The sequence below is a fragment of the Anolis sagrei genome, chromosome Y, assembly GCF_037176765.1.
Source record: "Anolis sagrei isolate rAnoSag1 chromosome Y, rAnoSag1.mat, whole genome shotgun sequence".
NCBI classification, from domain to species: Eukaryota; Metazoa; Chordata; class Lepidosauria; order Squamata; family Dactyloidae; genus Anolis; species Anolis sagrei.
In genome coordinates this window covers 15,489,232-15,501,873 of record NC_090035.1, presented here as the reverse complement: position 1 = coordinate 15,501,873, position 12,642 = coordinate 15,489,232, and the positions used below count along the sequence as shown (strand labels likewise).

General features: G+C 40.9%; 1 protein-coding gene across 1 annotated transcript in view; it reads right to left on the bottom strand.

Moving 5' to 3' along the window:
- The window catches only part of LOC132782023 (ras-related C3 botulinum toxin substrate 1), a 30,606-nt gene extending 23,345 nt beyond the window's left edge, over positions 1 to 7,261 (bottom strand). The window contains exon 1 of the mRNA XM_060786662.2: positions 7,008 to 7,261. Coding sequence (XP_060642645.1) covers positions 7,008 to 7,042 — 35 coding nt within the window. The 5' untranslated portion in view covers positions 7,043 to 7,261. The remainder of the gene's footprint in view (positions 1 to 7,007) is intronic.
- Between the last annotated feature and the right edge of the window lie 5,381 nt (positions 7,262 to 12,642).

Here is a 12,642-nt window from a genome sequence, read left to right as displayed (position 1 = left end):
GTTTTCCAGCTGACCCTCAATGCTTTTCTGAGGTCTGTTCAGAAGAAAGAAAATGGCACTGAGATTATGCCAACAGACCTTTTTCCAAGAACTAAAATTTAGAGGGTGTTATAATAGTATGCACTGTTCAGTATATTCTGTAACAAACCACATGCCAGATCTGAGTGCACCTGAAAGTATACTGATGAGTTGCATCTTTATTAAAATGGCTTTAAGAACATTACCTCTCTATAGAGACAGATGTAACAATGCCATTTAACTACTGAAGTCCAAATTCCTGTTGCATTTCAAAATTAATAAGGGAGGGGGCATAATAGTATGACATATTATTGTTGAATTAGACTGAAGAACCCTGAGATGAAATCTCAACACAATGCTGAGGACTGCTGAAACAATAAAATGGGAAGGGAAGAACTGTGTGAACTGTCTTATTTATTTATTTATTTATTTATTATTTGAACTTATATGCCGCCACTCCCCTGGGGCTCGGAGCGGCTTGAGCTTGAGCTCCACATAATGGAAGGTAGGATAAGAAATATAAATACACATGCAGATCCATGCAGTCTTAGTGACTTAGACTCTGAGTCATCTATATGAAAATGAGTGGTAAGAAATTAAGGAAAGATAAACGCTACTCTTTTGCAAACAACGATCAAAGCAAACCCATGTACGTAATTTCCTTACCAAAAAATATAGGTAGACCAAGCAAACTGAAATTTGCAATAGAATTACTCCCAATTCATGGAAGGCAAGAGAATCTTTCTCATCCTATACTACCTCAATTATCATTACTTTGAATACCTGTCACTGAGGAACAAAGCAGATGATAGCTACTATCCTGAGATCACACTTGTACGTTTTACAATAGTATCTAATTGACCACTGAGAGAAAGAGTAAGTGCAACTAGACAGGCCTCTAATCTGATCCACCAGGTTTCTCTGAACTGACTTCAGATTCTCCCCTTTCTGCTACCTAAATGACCTGCTCCTACTCTGTGGTGAGAAGTGCTCCTCTGAGCCTGACTGTGAGGGCCTTTCCAGACAGGCACTATATCCCAGGATCTGATCCCAAGTTTTCTGCTTCAAACTGGATTATATGAGTCAGCACTGCCAGATAATCTGGGATAAACAAAAAACCTGGGATATAGGGCCTGTTTGGAAGGGCCCTGAGTGGCCTGACTTTCACTGTTAGTGATTCCATAGTAAAAGTACATTACGCTATATCCACACAGGGAATTTGCAGTACACAAGCAAAGTATACCAAGAAACAAGATTCACGTTCCTCTGACTAGAAATTACAGTCACTCTGCTCTTCACAAGTGGCTCCTTCTGAAAGCTTTATTCATAGGAAACCAAGAGTGCAACCACAACAAGATGGGAGATGAGTTTTTTTTCTTTCTTTCCTTGAATGTGCATGAATGTAAACTCTGGAATATGTTCTGCTCCTCCACGTACGTTAAAAGAAAATCAAAAGTCAATAGAGGCATGGCTGGAAAAATATTTCAAATTCTTGAGAACTAGAATCATAGGTAAGGTACTAGCCAGAGGTAGGGAAAAAGCCATTATAAGTTTAGGTATCTGGATGACCAGGTGCTTAGGGATTTCTCAAAGTTATATTCCTTAAGAGAATGCTACTATTTTGAGAGGGGGGGGGGGGGAATCAACTATGTTCTAAAAGCTAAAACTGTGCAAACTATTTACTATTCAAATATACAACATTTACAAGCTTTTTAGAGACAGAGAGAAAACCAGTAGTTTAAATAATTTGTAAGTAAATGCTTTGGCTATACCTAATATCTTAACTGATAAGATAGCACAGACCAGTAACTTAATATCCCAAAGAAGTCTGAACAAGAAACCTGACTTACTTCTGAGTAAAACAAAAAACTTTTAAAGCTCAGGCCAATGAATACAATTTGATGACTTCCTGATAAATAGGTTTAACAGTATGGTTTCGGAAGTGGGTTTCCTTTGTTAACCTCAAAAGAGAACAGAGGTTTTACACTAATACCACAGCAGGTTTAAAAACAATACCATCCACTATATTTTGGAGTCATAATTTCTTTTGCTAGTAACTCTATATACACCATGCCTTTTCAGTTTCTATATGGTCATGATTTCTTCACTTACACACTTGAAATAACCAATATTTGGTCTTATTGTCCTTGTTTGTCTTTTCAGAGATTCTCTTCTTTCACATAAACCACCCCACTCTCTTGTTGTTAACACATATACACACCAGACTTCCCTTCCATTCTCAGTTATCTTTCCCTTTTATCACCAATTCCAGAGTCACCACTGAATTATTGCAGTCTTTTCCTCACATGTCAACCAGCTCAGCCCAAGTTAACAAACAAACAACTGTAGTTTCTATATGGAGAAGATGCCCAACAGCATAGCCTGTCCTTGGTCTGTGATTGATTCAACATGAAGAGTCCTAAGTCAAATGTCTAGACCTGCTGTTGTTGAGACTGAAATATAGATCTTGCAATTGAGTTGAATTTTGATTCCTAATTTATTTTGGATTTTGTTTCCAGGTTTTTCACCACCACCCCCACCACCCCAATAATGGTACTTCTAAAACTTGAAATAAACAAAAAGAAGTTTGTCCTAATAGAAGCAACTTGGGGTGGGGATAAAACTCCTTAAGAGAGGATATGCAATGAGTACATAAATAAAGCAGCATTAGGGAAAATCAAGACAAGCATTCTCAAAGTGTGGTCCTCTAGCTGTATGGGCCTCCAACTCCCAGAAGTCCTAGTCAACCTGTTAATTGGTCAGAAAATTAGGGAGTTCGAGGCCCAAACAGCTGGAGGGCTGCAGACTGAGAATGTCTGAACTAAGACATAGGGATGGTGTAAAGGAAACTAAATGGGTGTGGCAAACTTTGAAGACATGCACATGTTTACTCAAGACTACAGACAGACTTCCTAGGGCCTTGCCCATGCAGGGGACAGCTGAAGATCGAATCCTAAACATACTAACCAGAAAGAAGTGCTCCTGAACACACTGGTGAGAATTTGACTTGATCCACAATTGATCAGTACATAAATAAAATTTAAAAGACTGAAAAAGGAGAAGTAAAGTAATACTTTTACATTCTCAGAAGGTGTAAACAAAGCAACTAAAAATTAGGATAGAGGAAGAATGGCTTCTCCTTTCTGTCTTTTCCCGGCAATGAGGAAAAGCAGTTTAGGTGGATTTAATGAACAAAATGGCTAAAGTGTTGGACTAAGGCTTGGGAGTCTCAGTCTCTACTGAGTCATGAACAGGAGCAGCCTTGGATGGCCCCTTCCCTCTCACTTAATCCACTCCAAAGCGGTCCTCTGAATGTTAAAAAGGAGAGAAATCGTGACTGTCACAAATGCCTTATAGGCACATGCAATCAAATGTGAAAAATTTACATTCCACGAAGAAGCAACCATATACACCTCTATAGAGCTAAACAAACTTCATGGGGAGGGGGGGCATTTAAAGATTTTTTTTTTCACCTTGGTTTTTATGTTGTTTTTAATTTGAACAGTTATACATACATTGCCAGACCTCTTGATTCCTTTTATTGGGGGAAAATCATAAAATGATAACACAGCTTGAGCATCACTTATCTGGAATTCCAAAACGCTCCACCTGGGAGAGTGAAATAGCAGCACCTTCACTTTCTGATGCTTCAAACACTTTGTTTTAAAAGATTTAAAATACTGTGTATAAAATGACCTTCAGGCTATGATTGGAAGGTGAATATAAAAATAACTAAATTTTGCATTTAGACTTGGGTCCCATCTCCAGGATATCTCATTATGTACAGAATGGAACAAAAATCCCAAAGGGGTTTCAATATTTAATAACTTGCTTTACTTTTTGTTGTTTATTCACTATAGAATAGTATCATCTATATCAGTGGTTCTCAACCTGTGGGTCCCCAGGTGTTTTGGCCTACAACTCCCAGAAATCCCAGCCAGTTTACCAGCTGTTAGGGTTTCTGGGAGTTGAAGGCCAAAACATCTGGGGACCCACAGGTTGAGAACCACTGATCTATATCTTATCTATCTATTAAAACTGGATGTATGTGTGTGTATATGGGTGGCATATGTTTGCGGGCTTCCTATTGGCTCTCACTTCCAGAGAGGCCTGTGACGCCCACCAACGACTGACCTGGGCCACACTTGGCACACAAACACCCCTGCCCCAATGACTAGCAGAAAATACTGGAGGGGTTTGGGGGGGGGGGGTTGGTCTTGGATTTTGGGAGTTTCAGTTCACCCCGCATCCAGAGACTCTGTGACTGCAGCCAGAAACGGATCTGTACCACACTTGGCACACAGAATGAATACTGGTGGAGTTTGGGGGGAATCAACCTTGAATTTTGGGAGTTATAGTTCACCCACATCCTGAGAGCACCATGAACCAAACGGATGATGGATCTGGACCTCACCTGGCACACATGACCAACTCTGAATACTGGCAGTGTTTGGGGAAATTGACCCAGGATGATGGGAGTTATCCTTCACTCAGATCTTTCCAAATTTTCTAATGAAACCATTCATAAAACCCCAAAATAAACAATTGCTACTTATTATATTTATCATTATAAAAGACTTAACACGGGCATTGCTGGATGCAATATGAATATGAATTGTTGGATGCAATATGAAAACAGACCCCTGAAGACTTCTGTCCCCCTCCCTCCACAAATGTGGGAGGGCAAGTACACTTACTTACAAACAACTCCTAGTTAAGATGGGGTCTGAGACAACAGAAAGTGGGCGAAATCTACCTTTAAGAAGGGAAATCCACTCCTGGAAGTTATTATCATGGCGAAAAGGGGTTTCCACTCAAGCTTTATCTCCAATCCAATTTTTTTTTTCAAAATCCAATTCTCAGAGGAACAGAAAGAGAGGGGAAATCTTTTGAACAGAGCTCAGATAGTAAAGAAATGGCACAGGGGTGCTAACCCCTATGCAATCCAAAGCTAATGTGTACATATATTTGGCTGGAGTTACTTTAAAGCAGGCCTGGCCAAACTTGGGCCCTCCATGTGTTTTGGACTTCAACTCCCACAATTCCTAACAGCAAATTGTGGGAGTTGAAGTCCAAAACACATGGAGGGCCCAAATTTTCCTAGGCCTGCTTTAAAATTTCCCTGTTCCGAACTTGCATACAAATTTCAACTTAAGAACAAAACCATAGAATCGATCCTATTCGTAATTTGGGGACTGCTTGTATATATACACAAACTTACATACTGTGAGGAAATCTATAAAGAGAAATAATTTTCAAAACCAGACGCTCTTCTTGACATATGTACTAATGAGAATGGAGGACAAGTATTCCAAGCCCCAGCTACTGGAATGAATGACATAAAAGCTGTAAAACAGGCATGGGCAAATTTGGGCCCTCCGGGTGTTTTGGACGTAGAATCATAAAGTTGGAAGAGACCTCATGGGCCATCTAGTCCAACCCCTGGCCAAGAACCAGGAAAATTGCATTCAAAGCACCCCCGACAGATGGCCATCCAGCCTTTGTTTAAAAGCTTCCAAAGAAGGAGCCTCCACCACACTCCGGGGCAGAGAGTTCCACTGCTGAACGGCTCTCACAGTCAAGAAGTTCTTCCTAATGTTCATATGGAATCTGCTTTCTTGTAGTTTGAAGCCATTGTTCCGTGTCCTGGTCTCCAGGGCAGAAGAAAACAAGCTTGCTCCCTCCTTCCTATGACTTCCTCTCATGCATTTATACATGGCTATCATGTCTCCTCTCAGCCTTCTCTTCTTCAGGCTAAACATGTACAGCTCCTTAAGCCACTCCTCATAGGGCTTGTTCTCCAGACCCTTGATCATTTTAGTCACCCTCCTCTGGACACAATATTCCAGGTGTGGTCTAACTAAGGCAGAATAGAGGGAAGCATGACTTCCCTGAATCTAGACCAGGGGTCCTCAAACTTTTTAAACAGAGGGCCAGGTCACAGTCCCTCAAACTGTTGGAGGGCCGGATTATAATTTGAAAGGAAAAAAAATGAATGAATTCCTATTCACGCTGCACATATTTTATTTGTAGTGCAAAAAACACTTTAAAACAATACAATAATTAAAATGAAGACCATTTTTAACAAATATAAATGTATCAGTGTTTCAATGGGAAGTGTGGATCTGCTTTTGACTGATGAAGTAGGGTTGTTGTTGTTGTTGTGTGCTTTCAAGTCATTCCAGACTTAGGTTGATCCTGAGCGAGGGCCGTATCTGGCCCCCGGGCCTCAGTTTGAGGACCCCTGATCTAGACACTAGACTCCTATTGATGCAGGCCAAAATCCCATTGGCTTTTTTTTCCGCCACATCACATCATTGCTCATGTTTAACTTGTTGTCCACGAGGACCCCAAGATCTTTTTCACACATACTGCTCTCAAGCTAAGCGTCCCCCATTCTATATCTTTGCATTACATTTTTTCTGCCTAAGTGGCTGTTAGGAATTGTGGGAGCTGAAGTCCAAAACATCTGGAGGGCCCATGCCTACTGTAAAAGTACAGCTACACTTGTTCCATAATGAAACAACAAAAGGCCTTTCCATACATCCATATCCTACTGTAAAAGTTCAGTTACAATTGTTCCATAATAAAACAACAATGGGCCTTACCATACAACCACATAACCCCAAATTATAAAGACAGAAAATCCCATAATATCTACTTTGAACTGGGTTTTCCGAGTCCACACTGCCATATAACGCAGTTCAAAGCAGGAAACGTGGGATTTTATTCAGCTGAGAGGAAGGGGCCAAAGTATGGGGAAAATCCGAAATCCAAAACACTTTTGGCCTCAAGCACTGTGGAGAAACTCAACCAATAATCATAACAATAATCCCCTCCTTTTTCTCAATGGGAGAACCAGAGAGTTGGAAGAGACCCCAAGGGTCATCTAGTCCAACCCTATTCTGCCATGCTGAGAAAGCACAATCAAAGCAACCCCGACAGATGGCCACCCAGCTCGAGTGGAGAAGAAAAGAGAAGGCCCTTACCCGTCTCCCACCACCACACACTTGATGGCCTGCATCGGGGCGGCTCTCTGTCAGGCTTCGTCGAAAAGCGTGTGGGCCTCAGCTGAGGGGGGAAAATAACCGCCGAGAGCCCTGCTGAGGGAACGGCCACCACCCTAAACGCGAGGCGGAGGAGTGTGGCGCCCGACAGGAAACAGGAAGCGGCCGCCCCGCTCACTTCCGGACTCGAGCCCCACTTTCCGGCCTAGTCTTCCAGGCTGCGATTCAAACTCCGCCGAGGAGGGGCGAGGGAGCTTCGTGAGCGCTCGGTTCCCCTTCGTTTAAGCCCCGCCCTCTCGACGAAGGCCTTCGGAAAAGGTCGGACAGATCCGGAAGCCATCGCCTCTCCTCCGTTCAGGCCGATCCTGGCCTTAGGCGGCGTTCGTCAATGTTCGGAAGAAATCGGCCTCCGTGCGTTTTCTGTGCCAGGAATGTTCGGGGGGAGGCAGAGCACAGCATATACATGGCAAACATTCAATGCCAGGACAAGAATTCATATGAATATGCATAAACATTAAAAACATTTATCAAAATATTAAAATGCACTGTTTAAAACCGTCTTGGTCATCTGCATCAAATCTAAATAGGCCTGGTGGTTTTCTATCACTACCTTATTGCACTGCCCCAAAAGCTTGGTCCCACAGCCAAGTTTTGACCATCCTTCTGAAGGACAGGAGAGAGGGGGCCGATCTAATCTCACCAGGAAGGGAGTTCCATAGGTGGGGGGCAATCACCGAGAAGGCCCTGTCTCATCCCCACCAATCGCACCTGTGACAATGGCGGGACGGAGAGTAGGGCCTCCCCAGAGGAACTTAATCTCTGCGATGGTTCATAGGGGGAGATGTGTTCGGACAGCTAAATTAGTATATGGTATTGAATATGGGTATATAATATTGTTGTTCCATTGTCTGAAAAATAATAATAGTGGTGTAAATAACAATAATACTGGCCCATATCTATATAATAATAATACCGGTGTATATGATACCGATAATAACAATGATACTGGTCTATATAAACTCTTCCCTTCCTTCCTAACTATCTCTCCCTACAATTCAATCCTTCTTTCCTTCTGACCCCGAGGCAGGGGAAGGGTGAAGCGAATCAGGAGGAGAGCCAAGCACCAAGCACAGATGGCTTTCAGGAGAGTCAAGCCTACCATTTAATCCTTCCTTTCTTTTGAGCCTCCCGTCTTCCTGGAGACACGGGTGTGAGGCGGTGCAAGGCAAGGCTGGACAGGGCATGAGACTACGGGAGCCCAAAGCTTAGGTTGGTCCTACCTAATTGCCTCCCTCCCCTGGGCCCTTGCCCTGCCCCTCTCCCTGGCCTGGACTTCCCTACCTGCCCCGCCGCCCTTTTCCCACTCTTCTTCTCCTGCTTCTGCTCCAGAGGGAGGAAGGCAGGCTCGATGTGGGGCAACCAGGCCGCGGATCCCTAATGGCGGCTCCAGCCCTGAAGAGGTCGCTTCACAATATTTTGCTTTGGACGTCCAGTAGATGGCACTGTTTTGACGCCAAGCATGTTTTTACCTGTCATAGGTGTGACATCTATATAATAGTAGGTATGCAACAGCATAAAAACATTCGCCTGTTTTAATGCTATGTTGTGTCCAAATTTCAAAACAATCGGTGAAATATTTTGGGAGATTTGAGGTCATTTACGAACAGACATTTACATTTTTATTTATATAGATTTATTTATCTATCTATTGCATTAAACTCTTAGAAAGGGTTGGTTTAAACTCCAGTTTGTCAGTGAAACTGAATTACTGTGTCGCGAAAGGATGCACATGTAAAAAGTGTATCACTAATATTAAAAGTTTGGAAAACTCTAATCTAGAGGGCCACATATTGATTGCTACTGTTATGCATATTAAATCTGATCTGAAGCCCGGGCTCCACGGGATTTGGCATAGCAACCACTGTGCTTAGATATGAAGGAGGAAGTTCAGTTTTATATTGGCTTTGTATTGTGTATCTTGGCAGGAGAGCAGCATAATTACTGTATGTGGGTGTAGAGTGCAAGAAGACTCATGCTGATGTCATTCTGGAAAATTTGAGACAGAACAACAGAGACTATAAAAGATCAGAGCAGCAATACTCCTGGTGATTAATATAACACCCCCACCCTTTTTATTTTTTGTTTTGTTTTGTTTTCTTAAATAGTACTAAGTAAACAGTGCGAAAAAACAATGCAATATTAAATTGAAAACTTAAAGACTATAAACACGAAAACAGAATTAAATCTAGAACTACTTAAAAATAGAATTTAAAATGTGTTGTCAAAGGCTTTCATGGCCAGAATCACTGGGTTGCTGTGAGTTTTCTGGGCTGTATGGCCATGTTCCAGAAGCATTAACTTCAGGACATCAGGAGATAATGTTTCTGGAACATACTGCCCCGAAAACTCACAGGAACCCAGAATTAAAAACCATTAGAATTATTTAAAATACACAAAAACCACAAACATTGCCTGGTTCTGTCATTAAAACTTTATTTTTTAAAGTATGGTATGCATTTTTCTTCTGACCTGAACATCTGCATGACTGTCGTTCTCTGGAGTCTCTTCCAACTTTGCGATTTCTTAACTCAAAATGCTCTTAAGTTGGGACACTCTTAAGTCGAGGTTTCACTGTATCTCAAAAACTAGAGCTGAAAAGGGAAAACTGGTGCAATTTTGGGACTCAGCAGGGCAAATATACCAAACAAGACTAATACTTGAGGCACCAAAATGTGTGTCGGCTAGTGTTTTCATTGGGATCAACAGCTCGTACAGAAGCCCCCAAGTGAATATGGTAAGTGAAATCATGAAGTGAAACCCTGGATATCAGTTCTGCAAATGTTGGGAGAGTAGTATCGTTATTACTTAACATATTGCATAATAATGGGTTATTATTTTTAAAAGCAATTTGTATAAAGCTCCATCTGTTTCCCCTGGTGGCACATTGAGTTAAACTGCCAGGTAGTTGAACCTGCTGACCAAAAGGTTGGTGGATCAAATCCAGGGAGTGGAGTGAGCTCCTGCTGTTAGCCCTAGCTTCTGCCAACCTAGCAGTTCGAAAGCATGCAACTGTGAGTAGATTAATAGGTAACGCTTCTGCGGGAAGGTAACGACACTCCATGCAGTCATGCTGGCCACATGACCTAGGTGGTGTCTACGGACAATGCTGGCTCTTCAGCTTAGAAATGGAAATGAGCACCACCCCCCAGAGTCGAACATGACTAGACTTAATGCCAGGGGAAACTTTTATCTTTATATTTTACCACCTGTTTCCACTCTAATCTATCCCAAAAGCCCTGTCGCTGTGCTAAAGCCCTTGTGGCTGCAAGACTGTTTTCCATCAATGCCTCTGAAAAAGTGAACTGATATCACAAAAGCTCAGTTTTTTAAAAAGCCCTAAAGGTGCCAGCCACTGTTCTTTATGTAGAAAGACACAAATTAAAAGGAAAAAGCAAACCTTAGGCAACATATGCAGTAACTTGGTGACTGGACTTTAAATGGGATATTATTTACAGCTTGGCTGTGAGCCTCTTTTTGTGCTTTTGTGGATCATCTGATAGATCATCTGAGCAATGGTGTTATGCCTCTGCTTGTAGTCCATCTACGCAATCTTCTTGCAGCAGCAGAGTATGTGATCCATCGTTTTGCCTGCTTCCTTGCAGAATCTGTACTTGGAATCTGTTGTTGACTTTTAATTTCCAGTTCTGATGTCTTGTTCTTGGGCTGGAAGAATCAGGCCCTCCATCTTCTTTTTCAAACTTAAATTTGTGAGCCACATTCATGTTTTTTCTTTGTCCATTTTGCTCTCAGTTTTTCCCAGGAACTGTTCCTGGAGAACCTTCTTTTGCCAGTTTTCTTTTCAGCTCTGCATTGTATTATTACGGTATACACTCTTTGTCTTTTGCGCTTTACTCAGTTTTCTACAATTGACTTCCATCAATGCTGGTTCTTGACAGCTTTTCACATAATCTGCCAGTGTATTATTATTATTATTATTATTATTATGTAACCTGCCTCAAGGTATCAGGAGAGGTGGGTAATAAATTATTATTATTATTATTATTATTATTATTATTACTGTTGTAACCTGCCTTAAGTTATCAGGAGAAGCAAGTAATAAATAATAGTAATAATAATAATAAATATATACATTATTATTAGTTATTGTTAATTATTAATAGTATTAATAATATTAATAATTAATATATAATAATATATAATAACAATAGATCTAATCCTCAGCTGCTGCAAGAAGATGGCGCAGACAGACTACAAGTAGAGGCATAACACCATTGCTCAGATGATCCATTGGAACTTGTGCCACAAATACCATCTGCCTGCGACAAAGAACTGGTGGGATCACAATCTTGAAAAAGTTACAGAGAATGAACACTCCAAACTCCTCTGGGACTTCCAGATTCAGACAGACAGCGTTTTGGAGCATAATACTCCTGACCCCACAATCGTGTTAAAAAACAAAATATGGATTGTCGATGTTGCAATCCCAGGTGACAGCAGGATTGCAGAGAAACAACTGGAAAAGCTGACACGATATGAGGATTTAAAGATTGAATTGCAAAGACTCTGGCACAAGCTAGTCAAGGTGGTCCCAGTGGTGATCAGCACACTGGGTGCAGTGCCTAAAGATCTTGGCTTGCACTTAAACACAATTTGCGCTGACAAAATTACCATCTGCCAGCTGCTGAAGGCCACCTTACTGGGATCTGCATGCATTATTCGCCGATTCATCACACAGTCCTAGACACTTGGGAAGGGTCCGACGTGTGATCCAATTCAACAGCCAGCAGAGTGTCTGCTGTGGACTCATCTTGTTGTGTTTCAAATAATAATAATAATAATAATAATAATAATAATAGTTATTATTATTATTATTTTGTTACCTATCTCAAGTTATCAGGAAAGGTGGGTAATACATGGTTGTTGTTGTTGTTGTTATTGTTATTATTATTATTATTATTATTATTATTATAACTTTGTTGTAACCTGTCTCAAGTTTTCAGGAGAGGTGGGTAATAAATTATTGTTGTTGTTATTATTATTATTATTATTATGACTTTTATAAAATGCCTCAAGTTATCTGGAGAGGCAGGTAATAAATTATTATAATGGTTATTATGACTGTTGTAAACTGCCTACAGTTATCAGGAGAGGTGGGTAATAAATTATTATTATTATTATTATTATTATGACTGTTGTAACCTGCCTCAAGCTATCAGGAGTTAGGTAATAAATTATTATTATGATTATTATGACTTTGTTGTAATCTGCCTAAAGTTATCAGGAGCAGCGGGTACATTATTGTTATTATTATTATGACTGATGTAACCTGCCTCAAGCTATCAGGAGGAGCGGGTATAAAATTATTATTTTTCTTTTTTTTTATTGGAACCCAGCCTAAGGCGAGTAATATATTATTATAATTCTTCTTATTAATATTAATATTATTATTATTAATAATAATAAGCTACAAATGGGCCAATTCATAGAAGCGACACGTGCTTCAAGGGGAAAGAAAACTTTAGGCGCCAAACTGGGGGCGGTACCATTTGGAGGAAAGCGAAGCAGCGATTGGTCAAGACGCAGGCTGGGGGGCGGG